Below are 17,863 nucleotides of genomic sequence, written 5' to 3'. Positions count from 1 at the left end.
CTGACAGCTGTTCTGCTTCCCTGCTCCCTTCTGTTTGCAGAGGAAATACACAGAGAAGTCTGCTGCAAGTGCTCAGCACATCTCTGTCACCACATAGCAATGATGATAATTAGCAATAATAATAATAATCTGGGTGTAGAGCTGCTCCAGCAGTTGGTGCTAATGGATGCTGCATCTAATAGCAGCCTTCCTGGAAACTGTGTTGGGCCACCAGGATTACACTGTTTATTTATTTTTTTTTATTCTCAGAGAGAAGAGTGAAGCCTGGAAACCTGAAGTCTCAGATGAATGTGCTAGCCACTTGTTGGTCAAAATGGCAACCTGTTAGCATCTGTTAACCTGTTGGTCTAGATTCATTAGAGCAAACGAAGTTTAATACCTTCTGTAATTGCCAATACAAAGAGATGATGGGTGTTGTCTACTAAAGGTAATGAAGGAATGCAAGAGAAAGATCAGACCTTCCTTTTCTTCCCCATAGCCACTCCATCATGCAAACCTGTCATTGCTTTTTGCTAAAACACCCTAAGGAGCAGATCTCCATTTGTTGTCAGAAGTTCCACTACTAGCAGAATAGCTGATACCCTCACAGGTCACACCAATATTTTTAGCTACATCTGAAATTTCTCCATTGAGATTAAACACTGCTTTAATTTCTCATTTACTCTTCCTGATGCATGTTTATTAATTAACAAAGTAATTTGTTTAATTCTTTAGGAATTACATGCCATGGAAAATGTTCCAAGTTGTCAAAAGCAAGTCATCTATTAGTCCAAGACATTTAACAAAGACTAATTGGTGAAAAATCCAGAATAATGTATCCTGCCATCACTTTCTTTGTAATAAGGATCTGAAATTAACTGACAACTTGATTTTTACTTCTTAAAAAACAAAACAACAACAAAAAACACACTCAAAACCAGAAATCTTTGTGGATGGTGTCTATTCAATTTTCTGGTTATGCTTCAAGTGAAGTCTACTTCATTAATCTCATTAAATGAAAATTAAGGAAATGAACCCACTCTGCAAATTAGAATTTATCATTGGGATTCAGAGAGCTGATGTGGAAACTTAAAAGCAACTTAATCACTTGTCTATTTATTACATATATTTTTTAAGGTTACTTTCTGATTACATAAATTAAAAGTAACTTCTCCAAATCTGGAAGAGATCTATTGCATACACTTCCCCATACAGCAGCTTTTGAAGAGGCTGGTACTACAGTGTATAGACTGTAGAGAATATACAGGTCAAAATACACAGAATAAAGATGACTGAACATTCACAATTACGCCTTGAAGACATGTCTTTAGCCACAGACACTCTTTGAAGAATTCTGCTCAAGTATGAATATCCCCTCTCCCGTCCCCTCCCATAATCACTGGTATTGGTTTGTGTGCTACCATGGCAAGCAATACTAAACCTATTAAAGTATTTGTATAACTTTTCTTGACCTCTAGCATTTTGTAAGTGTGATAAAGCCCAACATCCTCCTGGCCACTGTGATGTCTTAGGTGCTTGCAGACTCCTGTAAGAAGGACCAGCTTTCTAAAAGGTATAACTCCAAGGAGACTAAGTTAAGAAACTCTGTGTTCCACAAGAGACAGATTTTGACCTCACAAACAGCACATGTAATGGTGGAGTGATACAACTTATGACAGACTTGGGAATAAGTGGACAACCTGCAAAGGTTAACAAGTTTCACAAGTTTCCTTGAGGCTCACTTCCATGCTGCACTTTCCCAAAATTGAGCTTTTCCTCCTCCCCATGCAAAGCCTGAATGTGGTAGCCCAGCAAAGGCTACCCAGGCAGCCCAAGGGAGTGCTGCCAATGACAAGCATGGTTCTGACAGTCCATGGCTCCTCTGAGGTAACAGCAGCTATTCTAGTTTCTCACAGTATTTCCATAGTTTTTCCAAATAAAAGCTTTGCAAAAGTCTACGTAGTGTGGTATGCCTGCAGAGAAGCGTTTAGGCCACCACCAGCTAATATTAGTGCTCTGGTAGGAAAAAAAAAAAAAAAAAAAAAAAAAAAAAGAAATAGTTGCAATTCCTCTTCAGATCAATGATATTTAATTGCCTATAAATATGTAGCATGCTTTATACCTTTAAATGACCTTAAGGAATAATTTTTGAGGAACAACAGAAAATCTATTTCCATTAGTTTCCCAAGACTCAGAAGGTATGTACGTATGTGCATCACTTCCATAAATTTGCCTTTTTAGAGTCACTGGGTAACCCAGAATTTATGCAAGTGCAGGTCAATCAAATAATTCAGTATTTATATGCTATCTTTCAAGCTCCAGAGAACCAGAGGAAAATGCTAAAAATAAAATACATGTGTTGTAATTTGCAGAAGATTTAGAGATGGAACTATTCTGACAGACCAAAATAAAAGGCTTTATGCATAAGAACTCAATGGCTAGGTCTGTATCTAAATCATATATTGATTTAACTCACTGTAGACAAGTTATATAAGCTTTGGAATAATGTATTCTTGATCAATGTGTTTTAGAAATGAATCTCTGTCCAATTTAATCATTTAGGCAAGTGAAGAAGTCACATAAATATCCCTACTTTTTACTTTATAGGACAGTAAACCAATTTCTAATCAAATCAGTAAGTAAACAGCATTATTTGTTTCCAAGAAATATCAATATTACAATACTTTTCAAAGAAAATCTGAAAACAGACTTCAAAAATGATTAAATGCTATATATTAAATGGACACACACTATCTTGATACATGTATATACAAACATGATGATCAGATACAGAAACAAATGCAATATCCCTTTGTAGTATCCACAAGCAGGGAGTCCTAGGATTCAGAGTCTCAGACAGATAAGAGAGTTGGATGTGGTGGATGTTTCACTCTTCTGAAATTCTAACAGTGGTCCTATATGGCACTGTTGCTCTAACACAGTGCAGAGCAAATGCACTGACCCTAATAAAGGAGGGAAGGATCACACAGCAACAATGAACACCTATACATGTGTATCTCATAGTTTTAAAACAAAGGAAGTTGTTCTCAGGTTAGGGGGAAACTGAGGCACAGAAAGGCAAAATGACTCCCTATAAGGCACAATGCAAGCTCAGCTCAGGTAATAAATACCAAGAACATCTGAGTGCCGAATCTACCAGTGCAAAACTCCTTTCTAAGTTATTGCTCAAATCCCACTGATGCCAGTGGGATTCAAGCTCAAGGATGGACTGACCTGACTTAGAGCTGGGTCAGCTACAACCACACACACAGCTTTCCCTGGAGCTCTTGGTTGCTAGCTAATTTTGGGACAGATCAATGGAGAAGGCAAAAAGCTGACTCAGTGCTGCAGCTTCTCAAGGTGGTCTTGGCAATAAAAACCAACACTGATACAGTTCACGGTTTATTCCAGCAGCAAGGAAACAAGCACTGCTCCTGGCACTGCCCTGCCCTCACCCAGCAGAGCCTGACCCTTATCAGAGATCCATAGCCAAGTCTACACTGATACAGCTACCAATGCATGATAAACTGGGCAAGGCAGATTGCTGCAGCCTCAGGGGTGCCCTGTGAAAGCATACAGCTGAAAAAGGAGGGAAGCCACTTACCGTACAGGACTGCAATGAGCGACACGGGCATGACCAGGATACCCACCAGCATGTCTGCCACTGCCAAGGACATCAGGAAGAAGTTTGTGGCGTTCTGCAATTTCTTCTCCAAGGACACAGCCATAATTACCAGTATGTTCCCCCCAATGGTAAGCAGAATGATGACCAAGATCAAGAGGGCTGGCCAGTTCTTCTCTCTTACTGACATCCGAGAGACTTCGCCCTTCTCAGAGGCATTAAGAGGATCAGATGTAGGCAAACTCTGATTCAGAGTCAAATTGCTGCTTAAAGACCAAGCCATGAGACCACCATGCAAACTAAAATCCAGTGTAACAGACACTGTTGTCAAGCTGAGTAATATTCCAGTGCTACTTAAAGTGCTCATCATCTGGTACTGCTTAATCTGTCTCTTAACTCTTCCTCAGAGATGATCCCTTTTCCAAAGTTTGGGTCCAAATTAGATGTCGAACTTCACAAAACCTGAGCCAGAAAATCATTTGATCTTCCATTGTGAAATAAACCATACAGAAGTTAATGTGGAGCTCTTCTAGTTTCCTTGTATGAAGCAGAAGGTGACCACTGACCAGCAACCTTCAGGGAAAGTAGACTTCGCAATCTCCAGCTGATTTCCAGGTCCACCATTCTGAAAAGGAAAGAAAAATTGCATCCTTCACTGAAATCACAGTGTACGAAACACCTTTTTTTTTATTCCCATGCAAGTGACATTCTTATTCTCTCTCTTCCTGCTGGCTAGGATGTTCTACAGACTGCAAGTAATTTATCTTATGGGTACAGACTATGCTTACAATCATGAGGGAGAGAGGAAGAGAATCACATCAGTGTGCTCTGGCTGGTTAAAAGCTGATTATCACTAATTAAATGTTTTGTGAAACCTGCAAAGGCAAATATGAAGAGCAAAATATGTTTCAATTGATAGCCACTTCACAGATACTCTGCCACTGTGTAAAATAGTAATTGCTTGAAATTCCAACCAATCCAGATAGCACAGCCAAAGCACTGTGTAAACCATCACCTTAAACGGAAATGTTTGAATATATTTTGCACATTTTGTGATAAATAACAGGTGTTGTAAAAACACTCAGATATAAGCGATTAACTCTCATAATAATAAAAAACATAGTTTGTGTTTTACTTTGAAATAAATGGTATATAAGACCCAATAAATATCAGGTAACAGTATACGATGTTACGTTGTCAATCTCTCCAAATAAGCGGATAACATAAATGCATGGAAGAAAAAAGACAAACTTTCATAAGAGCTGAGTAGATATTTCTGCTCTTCTTTCCCATGCTGCTGTGCTGATCACTGGCAAACAGACTCCCACCAGCCTGCCCAGCAGGAATACTGCCCAGCAGGAAAGTATCAGCTATTTTGTCAGGCTGCAGGATAGATTTCCTCCAAGTATCTCACATGATTTATGCTTCTTCACAAGTTAGTCGATAGAAAAGGCAAGTCAGATTATCCCTGCTGACCGCCTGTGTAATACAGGCCAGTAAGCATCACACTGCTGCCTCTGAAGGAGTCCATTAGCCTCATCCATTGACCTAATTCAGCAAATTAAACATATTCTTAATAGCAGGTAAATACTTTACAGCCACTAACATCGAAGGGATGTATCCCCTGCCCTGGTTAAATCATATCCTCAGGAAAACAATTGTTTCAACTGCTAATACTATAAAAATGATGAAAAAAGCAGCTTTGCTATTCATTTCTACCACATCAGAAGCAGTATCTTAGCAATGGGAAGAACTGTGTAGTACACAGAATAGGACTAAAAGCACAGAAGAGCTGCTAGTACAACAAGAAAACATACACTGAATGGAAGAAGATCAGTAAGTAGAAAAAAAACACCATGTAATTTCATTTCTCTCAACTTTTTGTGTAGTCCACAGCAAAAGAGCTATTGTATCACTGCTTAATAAATAAATAAAGGGCAGATTTTAGCTCTTGAATACATTATTTTATAGACATGTGAGACAGCAGTTTGTTATTCAGGGATCAAAAGCTAAACGTAATTTATGGGATTACATTAGTTTTTATGTAAAATAAGAAGCGCTTAGAGTCCTATAATAAAATGCTTAACATTCATGGAGGTTTTGGAAACTTACTAATGGGCTTTATGCAGAAAAACGTTTCTCAAATGAGCAGTGTGTACAACGAACCCAGATTTGCTTCTGCATTATAGTTAATTACTCCCGAAGGGTCTCTAAACCTCATATTTAGGAAGAAGTTTTGCACTATGTGCACAGAAAATAATTTTGCAGCTGCACATGCAGATGAATTAGCAAGTAGTCACTGGACCATTTCTTTTTCCAACTTCTTTAGTCTAAAAATTAGTCTCCAGAAAGCTTCAAAATACATGAGTATTTTTTCTTCATCACCCAGCTCTCACTTTAAAATTCTGAACAAAACACCCTGTTTTCCCAAATCGTCTTTCTGCAGCAAAGGAGTAACTGGCAGCTTTGTGTCACCTGCATTTCACTGTGCTGGCCACCCTTAGTAAAATCAGTGGGAATTTCTGGGACTCCAAAAACTCTCTTTGGCTCTGTGATTCTTGGGCACTCTCAACCATGTCACACTAGTATTTTCGCAGGACAAGCAGAAAGTTCATGACCAAACTTGATGATACAGTCAAGACAGTGGGACACTGAGCCTTGGTCTCACTTCTTCCTGGGTAAGAAGTTTTGGAGAAGGCAGCACCGTCACAGCTCTCACTGGTGTGAATGAGCTCGATGCTCCTGGCAAGTGTTAGTGGCAGCTGGCAAAAAAAGCATAGGCAGGGAAATGCTTTAAATCTATGTAAGATCAGATTCCTGAATTAAAAATGTCTGATGTTATAAATGCTCAGGGCTGAAATCTAAAAGGTCAGTCTCTCATGTATTTCACAAATGTATTCTCAATAATATTTTCTTCCATTAGTGATGCTACATCACAGCAAGAGTTTCATATGTAGGTAGTAAGGAGTTAAAAATCATTAGGTAGAATCATCATTTACTTAATCATCAGTTATATTGTTAAAAATAAAATGTATACTATTTGGCTACTAATGTGCCAGCAGGATGGAGTTCAAAAAATATAGTAGTCACCAAATAGATATAACTTTGAATTAATATTCTCAGGAGAATACCTGTTCTTTAACAGGAAGATAAAGATAAGAAAGGGAGACTTCAAAACTCATTTGTTTGTTCTAAACAAGCAGCTTATCAAATACACACAGAGACAGACCTTTAGTGAAATGCTTTCTACACAAAGTGAGTTCTGCAAATCCAGTACACACTAACTTCTCAGCAAGAAAACTGCTTTTTCCAAAAATTAAGATTTTTCAATAATCCTCCCCCACATGCACACTCCTCTCAGTAGTTAAAAATGTACACTTTTTACATGCAAGAATAAAATGCTTTGATATTCAGAACCTAAATTTTTAGAATTAGGGCTATAATGATAAAAAATAATCTTAGAATCCAAATTTCATCTTTTCTATTAAAATGAATTATGAATTCTTTAAAAAGTTGATCCATTCACCTGTTATTTGGAGGGATTCATGAAGAGAATCATTACTATTTTTTGTGCCAATACAGAATTAGCAAACTAGGAAAAAATCATGAAGACACCTAAAAAAAGCATATTTCCAGGTGCACTTATACTATCTGATGTGTAATACCTGGAATATTCTATACATATGTAGAAGAGGTGTAGAAAAGAAGCAATGACACTAGCCTTCTCCTATAGTCACCATATTTCCAGCTGACACGAATGGAAGACTTTGACACTGCTCTGTATGTCACCTTGTCCCCATCAGTGCTCAGAAATTAGGTGCCAGTCCTTGCTCCCCCTGACAGCCACCCCTGGGTGCAACCAGGTCACCCCTCATTGAGAAATGGAGGAAGAAAGAATCATGCTTTCAATGGCAGAAACAATTTCTTGAACCAGAGCAATATCACTTCTCACTGTGACTTTCCCTAAACTGAGCCATCATCAGGTCTAGCATAAAAAGTGTCAGATCTTCACCTCTTACCTTGCCATAAACAGAAAGAAAAACATTAAATGGGAACAGGTGAATTGTAAGTCTTAGCATATTTTCAAGAAAAAGCTTCTACTAGCATCTATATCCTTATCAAGTCTTATTGATCCCCCTTTTTTCTATATTGCCTTTATTTATTGTTTCATTTTCAGTTTTTCTGGCTGCAGAATTATTGTTATTCATCCCAGAATAATATCAAGTTCTCTAGTAGCCAGAATACCCAGAGAGAACGTCAGGATAATGAGGGTTTTCAAAAGTGGTATAGATTTTATCCAAGGCTACAATGGTTAAAATAAATAAATAAACAAACCTTTCTCAGTAGCCTTAAATGAAGTATTTAACCTATATTCATTTTAACTAGTGATAATGGATATTTGACTACAGCAATTTTAAAGATTGGGCTCCACCTTCAGAATTAACCACCTTATTGGTACTTTTTTATTTTTTATTTTTTTTAAGCAAAGATTCTGGCTAGAAATCAAATCATTAACTTTCTTTTTCATTGCATCCCTTAGTCTCCACAAGTTGAAACTTTATGACTAATTCCTTCAGCTACAACCTTCTAAGTACATTGCTGTAGTATAAAAATAATTCACGTTTTATTCATGAATTCTATATATATTTAAGGAACATCTCCATAATTTTAAAATAAAACCTGCCTAACACAGATTTTTTTAATAGCTAACTTTAAAGCACATATGCTAAATTTTGTGGTCAATCATCAATTTCAGTTCAATCTACTACTGACAGTCCTAGGATGATAATTTAAATATTGAGCTAAGCTGAATTCTCATTTGTTCTTCTCTTGCATTTTGATAGAGGTGAGTAACGATTAATTGGGGCAGATTTTTCTTTCTTTCAGTCTTTAAATCCAGTTTAGAATCAAATGAAGCAAAACAAACAAGCAAACAACCAACAACAACAAAAACAACATTTTTGTTTCCCTACTATCAAAAAGACATGAATTATTCAAAACAAGAGTTGGATATGCTGAAGCTTCCAGATACCCCAGAAAGTTAAATCAAAAGGAAACAAACGCTATGGCAGCTCCTAAATCTGTAGCGGTAGGGAACTGGGGGGTTCACTCACCTTTGGGAATGTTTACCACTATTATTCTGTCACTAAAAGGAAGAAATAGAAAACAAAATCTAACTTTGTTGGAATAAAAATGATTTCTTTTTCTTTGAATTAAAAACATTCATCTTTACCTGTTTTACCCTTCCAAGCTCTTTTTTTTTTTTTTTTTTTTTTTTTTTTTTTTTTTTTTTTTTTTTCCTGAAGAAAATCAGCTGCCTGCTGAGAAACTTGAGGCGCTCAACAGCCCCCAGCCAACATCCTGCCTTGTCTGGACAGACCGTGGAGCTCCTCAGCAACCATATATCATATATACTCCAGTTCTCTGGGACTCATAGCTCGATTGTTAACAATATATATTTGAAATCAGGTAGGAAATTAAATATTTAGCCTAAAAAAAGAACCAGCAGTCTCATGAAGACTCGGAGAGGAGAATAATATGTTGATTCATAGGAAGCATTGTGGTAAAAAACAGAAGTACTTCATGATCAAAAGTGATGACTTTTACCAGTTTTCTCCCAACAAGGAAAAATAAGCATTGTTCAGGGGGTTATCAAAGGCAAAAAGACCATATGTGAGTAAAAGAGATTTTTTTTTCTCCTCACACTATAGCAATATGTACTTCTCTGAGCCTCATTCATGTTTCATTGGTAAATAGATGAAAGTCCACAAATTGTTCAAGATCAAACATGTTTCTAAACTAAAAGTTTTTCTTCAGCCTTGGTGTTGATGGTAGATCTCCACAAGGTTAAAAATAAAACAGAAGTTGATTAAACTGAACTGCAAGTACCGCAGTTTTTGACAGGAAAACAGTTGCAGGTAGTTCACAGCTATCTGAGCCAGACAGTCAGCTGATAGAAATTGTTACAGCTCTATGAAGTCCTATACAAAATGGCAAATAATTAAAATGATATAATAGGTTGCACGGCTTTGGCTCAAGAAAGCAAATTTAAGACTTCATACTTCACCCTTAATTCCATATTTCCTACTATTTGCATCCTTACCTATTTTTTTTTAAGCAATGCTAAATTCATTTTCATTTGAACAGAATTCTGTATGTTAGGCATTCGCAACTAACCTTTCTCCTTTTTGTAGCAGCACAAAACCTCATAACTATTTCTGAGAGTGCAGCAAGAAAATCAAAACCTAATGATTATTCTGCAGATACCCACTTCAAAATGAACTGAAGATGAAGTCCAAAGTAGTGCTTATGCTTGTTTTTAAGTATTTAAATACTTCCCAGAGCCACTATTGAACTGGGGACCATATCACTAGCACTCTGATTAGCATATGGACTTTCGTTCCAAAGAAATACATGATACACCCTTCTCAGTTTTGCAAGAAATTCTGGAATTTTTCCCAGTAGGTTGTGCGGGATAAATCAGTGTAAAAAATAAAATAAAATAAAATAAAATAAAATAAAATAAAATAAAATAAAATAAAATAAAATAAAATAAAATAAAATAAAATAAAATAAAATAAAATAAAATAAAATAAAATAAACAACAACAAAAACAAAACAGTAACAAAACCTTAGGGAAATTTCCTCAAACATAGTTTTTTACCACTGTTTTTTTAATCCCAACAGAGAAAATAACTTTTCAATTACTTCCAAACTAAAAAAGAATATATATATATATTTGACAGTAAGAGGAAAATAGATTTTCCTAGATGCAAGTTCAAGTAATTATATTTTTAGGGTCATAATATTGAATCACTACCATTCTGTCCAAGACCAAATAGCATTACTTTATTTCTCTGTACCTTTCCTCATACCGAGTCAGGAAGTTATTTGTTACTTTTCAAGACACTTCAAAAAAATATAAGCACACAGAAGACAACTTAATCTACCCTTTGGCAGTAAGACTAGCATCCTTATTTTTTATTTTCCCTTGGTAGAAGAGCACCTGATAGCTCCACGAGAAGATGTAGATACTCTGCCACTCCCTGTAATGATGAGTTTGCTATCTTGGCTCAGACATGAAGAAAGACTGCAACAGAATAAAACTAACTCTCATTGCATACTGTCGTAGCTTAAAAAAATGACTATACTGTAGTTATTCACATTTTCTACATGTAGATATAATATGAAACTCCTTCCCCCCCCACAACCTTATTGTTGTTGTTATTGTTAAATAAATGTCCCCAAAGGTTGAAATTCATCTTTGTATCAAATGAATATCCCTCAATCTTCTGTGTAGGCATATTTTTGGGTAGGATGTTTACCTGCCACTGTGTATGGATTTAACCTTGAATTAAAATTTGGATTTTGCCTCCTTCTTACAGATAAATGACTGAAAGCATTCAATCCCAGCACTGAAAGGTCAACTGTTACTATAAGCATTGCATGTGAACAGCCCCAGACTGTATTTGCTCCATGGCACAGGAAGATTTAAGTCTGCAGAAGCCCCAGGCAGCTCTGATGGCTCCAGAGACCACCCACCCCTTCTCTCACTGCTGTAGTAACACTCTCTGTCCCTTTTTAACTCATATGGACAATGTGGTAAACTTCCAAGGTAACGTTGGTGGAAAATCTCTGGAGATAGTTTTATTTACCTCCAGCTTTTCAGGGTTGCTGTCATAAAGTACTGTTGCTTTCTATGCTAGTTCCACAATAAAATCTTTTTTTTTTTTTTTTCCTCTCCTCTTTTAAAACGCTTTGCATGACAGCTCTTTGCTGACAACATGAAGTCTGGAAATGAGCGTTTTTAATGTTTGACCTGAAATAAATATAATAATAATAATAAAAGCACAACAACCCCCCTGCATTTTGGCTTTCTGTAGGCAATATGACTGGCTAATCTTTTGCTGTTTTAAAACCAGGTCAATTTAAAAAATAAAAGACCCCACTCTTTTAAACATTTTTTGTAGCACAGCACTCTATCCCCATGTGTGGTTAAATATATTCATAATTCTAAGCTACTTTACACAAGGCAACAGTTACCTGTATGTACATACATACAGCAATATACACTTAAATATATACAAGCATGTATATTTCTTAAAAAAAAAAAAAAAAAAACAAAAAAAAAAACAAACAAACAAAAAAAATCGTGAAGTGATTTATTTTGAAATGATATTTTTGAGGGAATCTTGTACTCAGTAAAAAAGAAACTGACAACCTTAAGTTATTGTGTATTTTGCAATAGCAATAGAGAGCAACAGTCAATCTGGAAAGGAAGAGCATGAGTATTCACAAGGCCAGATCATGAGTCATGTCATGAACAACACACACCATTACATAAAACATGCCCGTTTGTAGGAGAATAGTGATGACTCATCTATTACTTAATAAGACCGATTTCTTAATCAAGCAAGAAATCGTTTGATGTTGCATTTATAGCTTTCTTTTCACTCCAAATTTTTGTGCTTTCTGAAATCATGACAGTTTTGTAGCACCAGTCATCTAACGAAGAAACCGGGATTTATCATGCAATGACCTGAGGCACACCCTGCACCACATGCTGTTCATGATCTAGGGAGAATCTCCCATTTGCTTTTGGACATGAAACTTGGGCTCATACAGCTTCAGCTGTTGTGCCCATGTGCAGCCTGGCAAGTCAGCAAGACATTGCTGCACATCAGGGGGCTTCACACAGCTGAAATCCCTTCTTCTTCAACCGATTTTCCCAAAAAGTGCAGGAACCTGCAGAACTCTCAAATGCAAAGCTCTGAGAGGTATTTATTTTAAATTGTAAAAAGTTCAACAGAGGTCTCCTACCTTATTCAGTGGTGCACTATTAATACTGAACACCTCTCCCTGTTGTCAGTGCTGCCTGCAGTTCTTTAAGAAATCACAGTATCAGATAAGCAAGGCAAAAGACATATACAGCAAATGATGTCCTAACAAACTGGAAAACTGCTCAGGGCATTTACTATAACAGTGTAATCAAGTGTTTTCATTTATCTGTACAATGTTAGAGAAGGATTTATTGAAAGGTTGATGAGCTACTTGACAGATATGTATCCTGTACATAACAACAACTGAAGTAAGAACATCTATGTAGCAAATGTTGCTATTCATAGCAGAAATAGCCAGAGGATACCTCTTTATGGCTGATGCTGGCAGTGATTCAAACCTAGCTCTCTGCGACGTACAGGCCTCTTATCGAAGCTCATGTCTTCCATGTGGTGGGACTCAGAGACAGCTTCCTCTTGTGCCTGTTGCTGGATGTGAACATGCCTCATTCCTCAAGCACTGACTGGAGCCTGGGCCTCATTTCAAACATGTTAATCCTAACTGAGGTTCATATTCACCCTTAGAGAAGCAGATGGAAAATAAAAGCTAGCCCTGGTTCCACTACTGCACTTTATTTATTTATTTATTTGTTTGTTTGTTTATTTATTTATTTTAAAGTCCTATGGAGACGTTCTGCTGCCTTCCCCAGCAGAGAAGGCCCATGATCTGTCAGATGTATTTTTCCTTTTATTCAGGTTTTATGGGCTTTCATGTGGCTATTTAAAATACAAGGAATACATTAGATCCTAGAATGTTAGAGGAAAAACACTGATAAAAAGTTAAATAATTCATCAAAAACAAACAAATAAAACCACAAGAAAACAGAAACAAGCAACCACACACACACAAGCCACCCAAAGAACACTGCAGAAATACAGTTTTTTTTTTCCTTTTTAGATTTTTTTTTCCCTGTAGAACTGATCCATATGGACCTGAAAGGGAACGACAAAGTACAACTTCAGAAAACTTCAGAAAGACAGCACTTCTCTGATCTAAATATACCATAGCCATGTATTTTGGTAAACAAGTACTAAGGGAAGCCCTAAAGTAGGTAGAAAGGATAACTCTTAATAACACATATAAAAAAAGGCAAAGAACAACATCAGACAGAAATAGCTAAAAGAACTGGTCTGAGTGATGCCTTCATTTAAAGAGATAGAAAACGATCCATGCAATTATAAACCTCTTAGTTTGACCTGAACAGATCAGATTCAGAACATAACAGATTCAAAAGGAAAATTAAAGACAGGAAGATACATGGAAAGTGCTATAAAATGCGACATGAGTCTCCCAGATGTACTCCATAATGGTCTGACATGACATCTTCGGATTTTGTTTGTTCTTTAATATCCTGTTTTCTAGGAAAGAAAAAAGAAAAAGAAAAAAAGAAAAAAAAAAAAGAAAAAAGAAAAAAGAAGAAAGAAGAAAGAAAAAAAGAATAAAGAAAAAAGAAAAAAGAAGATAGCATTAGATCTAATTTACATGGACTTCATTAAACCATTTGATACGGTGTCATCAGGGAAATCACTAGGTAAACTCCACAGAAGAAGGCTAACATCACAACTCAAAAACTGCCATAGAGATGAAAATGGATTAGCTTGAAAAACTAAACCCTTACTAGGAAGGAAGTTGCTTGCTGAGATTGGTAAGGCTTGATCTTGATAGTCCTTTCATTCTGATTTTTTTTTTTTTTTACTCTAACAAGACCAGAACAAAACATTTACTTTGAGAATTAAATGTTCCAATGATTCAAAACTGGAAAGTATCACTTACATTGGGCTGGAACATCACATATGAGAGGCTGGGTAACTTGAAGACTGAACCAATCACATAACTAAAAATGAAATGTGATAATACAAAAAATAACTAACAGAATTTGGATATAAACTAGGATTTTATCAATAGGAACAAAGAGAAGAGTTACTACAGTCTCTGAGCCACACGTCAGTGCAAAACAGCCATGGAACAGCAAAATATAATCTGATATATACACACCAAGCAAGAGAATTCTAGATTTCTTGTAAAGATAAGCCAGAATTGATGCCATTGGCACAAGTCACTGTTAAGTCATAATACTGTCATTTTTATTGCCTAATCCTCTATTTTCAAGAAAGATGATTCAAACAGGAACAACGCTATGGATTAGCCTTCAGCAGTGAGTGTTCATGGGCAGGAGCATCCTGCCTGTTAACCAGCTCCAGGCAGCAGGACATGGATGGGTTGCACGATCCATGTTTGGGGCTTATTTGGCAAGTTTTTGGTAGCAGGAGGGACTACAGGGGTGACCTTGTGAGCAGAGCCAAGCAGCTGCCCCATGTCAGATCAGAGCCAGTCTCAGCCAGCTCCAGAAGGGACCCACCACTGGCCAGAGCCAATCCATGTGTGATGTTGATCGTGCCTCTGGGAGAGCACATTTAAGGAGGAGAAAAAACTGTTGTGTAACAGCAGCTGGGAGAGGGACTCAGCCCTTGCAGACACCAACCTCAGAGGCTGGCCAAAAGGATTGTGGTTGGGCTGAACTCTTACGCGGGTAGAGCTAGACAAGAGAGTAATCTTAGATGAAAGATTAAAAGGCTTAGCTTTTTACCTGGCCAGTGTACAAGGAGACAACACATGGTGCCTCCAGTGAAGTGGGACCAACCATCACCACTGTTCTGTGTCTCCATTGTATTTCTTTCTCAGGCTCCACTGAGGCAGAATCACAGCCACAACTCTTGCTTTGAAGAAAAGAGATTTTACTGGCACAAGCAGGGCTGTAATATCTCAGCAACACCTCTCATAATACTTCTGAATTCCAAGTATTCTTCTGCCTTTCCTGGTAAGTTCTGTGCTTGCACTAAAGTACATTACCTTTTTCAGCTACATCAATCATCTAAATGGCCTTTAGTACCTAAATGATTAGTTCAAATTGGTGTGGCAATTTGCTTTCACCCTCTCTTCCTCACACCTACACTGTTAAACCTCTTGCCCGGGTGCTGTCCATCAGCTTTTGTGCCACTCCACCCCCACCTGCAGGACCACAGGGTGGCAGCTAGGGTTGTCCCCTTGGGCTGTCCCCTGCAGCCCTGCTCTCCCACTGTCAACCAGACTAGCTCCAAGGAGGCCAACCCACAGATACAGCCCAAAGAGGCCCTCAGCTCTTCTCACTCAGACCAGCTTTCCTCTCTAAATCCAAGATCCCAAACCCCACGTTTCATGCATTTTACGTTCTCCTTTCTTTTTCTCTCTGATCAGGTACATCCTGACACATGTATGCAGTTGTCTTGTAAGCCCACTTTCCTTTGTCAATGCTGAATAGAGTCAATATAATACTTTTTCATTATTATTATTTCTTTTAACAGCATGGCTTTTTGATTAAATCCCATTTGCTAGACCTTTAAAAAATTTATTAGTTTGATTTTTAAAACGGTATCTTTTAGTTGCTTATTTTCCAGGTTCTTTCCTTTAAGCTGGGGGAAAGAAAAAGTGGTCAGAAATCAAAATGTTTGATCAGGTTTATGTTTACTAATACAAGAAAAAAAAATCCAACTATTAAAAATCTTTTTTTTTTTCTTCCAAATTGTGCTGGGGAAAAAAGCACTCCTGCATTTACTACATTTGCTACTGATTTGCTTAATACAATGGTATAAATTCAAGCTTTTTCCTATTTTGCTTATTGTTATTCTAACCAGTTAATGTCCTACTATTTCATCCTCGTAACTCACTTGTAATTAGACTGATGTAGCAACTCCATTAGTGACTGTATTTTTTCCCTCCCTTAATTCCTTTTCATCTTTTTAAGAAATGTTAACACCAAGTGTTTTTCTGTACATTCTCCTGCTCTAAAAGCAAACAACCAGCTACTTTCTACACTGACTGATTCCTGCCTTGAGTGGCCACTTGAATCTGTATGCCTTATTCCCTATTAACAGGCAAGTTCTTCATTGTGCTACTGCTCATGGTCTAAGTCAGGGACAGATTCTGAGCTCTTACACCGAAGTGAATCACAAACATTTTCAATTAGACAAGAAGGCCCAATCAACTCCCGTGTCAGATAGACTTCAGTATAGTCACTCTTGACTTGTACTAGAAAATAGTCCAATTGCGTTGAAACATCTTCAATGAGATTAGAAGCAGGCTCTTTATTTAGGGAAATCATTTAATTTTTAAAGCATTTGACAATTTTAATAGACATCATCTATGAATGAGTCAGGGTGTGTAATATGCCTGAAGCTAGAAGAAAAAGGCTCATTAACTTTGAGAAAATAGACAGATGGGCACATTGGGGTAGAGCTCTGACAGCTCCTGAATTATGTAAGAAGTAAAGAGCGAGGAGTTGGATGCCACGTGCATGTGTTCAGGAGTCATTTCCATGGGAGCAAATTGCAGTGACACAAACAGTCGTTTATGACATCAGTAAATGAGTCAGGAAAAATGAAGGGAAGAAGACAAAACATAATGGAAAATACTTCAGATTCCAGCATGACGTGAAAGGCAAAGGAGGTCTATAATAGTACAATTTGGCTTAACCTGGTTCTCCTTGTGAGCATACATACAAAACAAGGATTTTGTACTGTTCATATTCTATCACAAATATGGTGCATAAAGCATTCTCAAACTGTAGCAATCAGTCCTAAAGTGTCTGGAGCTGCAAATAGCTAACAAACGCTTGGTTGCCTTTAACAAAGCGGTTAGGACTGGAGCACAGAAAATGAAAATAGGAGGGAAGATCTGGATAACACCAGGAACACAAAGAATGAGAAAACAGGAAGGTTAAAGACTGACAGTCTAAGTGCAATGTGAAGACAACCTCTGACCTCAATGACAGTCTGTGAAAAAAATAAATAAATGAGTATTTAGAAGTGAAGGGAAAGAGGTAATTAGAAATAATATCATTCAAACAGCATTCAAAGCAACCATTTTCTTTTTTAACGTAATATTTTTTTCTGTTTACCTAACATCTAGGTGAAATTTGACAGGTACATCAGCACTGTTTTCAAGTCAGCCTGTGAACGACTGCTGTACTTTGGCCAGTGAGTAATAATGGAAACCAAAGGCAGACATCACTGTGTCAGCAACTGATGCAGGGAGACCAATCTCTCCTTACACAGGCTGTGCTAATCTAAGTATGTGAGGGAGGTGGTCAAATGCATTTTAATAAACTTGACTGAAGAAAAATAATGAAACTATCAAAACAATTCATATATGAATCAAGTAGTGTCTGCATTTTAATCTCTAGAACAAAGGCAACTGAACTCTAATGGAGTTGATTTTCTCTTGAATGTGATTACTAAATTGCTTTCACTTTGTCAGCAAGGTAATATCTATGTGAACAGCTCAGAGTTAAGGAAGTAACAAACCATCAATTGTCAAGTGGGGAAAAACATTTTTCTCCTCCGTGTAAAGCACATTTGAAAAAGAAACAATTCTAGCAGAAGCCAGGAT

General features: G+C 37.1%; 1 protein-coding gene across 27 annotated transcripts in view; it reads right to left on the bottom strand.

Moving 5' to 3' along the window:
• Positions 1 to 17,863, bottom strand: part of HTR2C (5-hydroxytryptamine receptor 2C) — a 286,890-nt gene that overhangs the window by 39,415 nt on the left and 229,612 nt on the right. For all 27 annotated transcript variants that reach the window (XM_068696876.1, XM_068696854.1, XM_068696853.1 and 24 more), the window contains one exon: positions 3,584 to 4,226. In XM_068696876.1, the coding sequence (XP_068552977.1) occupies positions 3,584 to 3,971 (388 nt within the window). In that variant the 5' untranslated portion in view covers positions 3,972 to 4,226. The remainder of the gene's footprint in view (positions 1 to 3,583; positions 4,227 to 17,863) is intronic.

This window comes from Anas acuta, chromosome 13 (genome assembly GCF_963932015.1).
Source record: "Anas acuta chromosome 13, bAnaAcu1.1, whole genome shotgun sequence".
NCBI lineage: Eukaryota > Metazoa > Chordata > Aves > Anseriformes > Anatidae > Anas > Anas acuta.
Note: the sequence above shows the minus strand (reverse complement) of the source record. Positions and strands in the feature narration are given on the sequence as shown.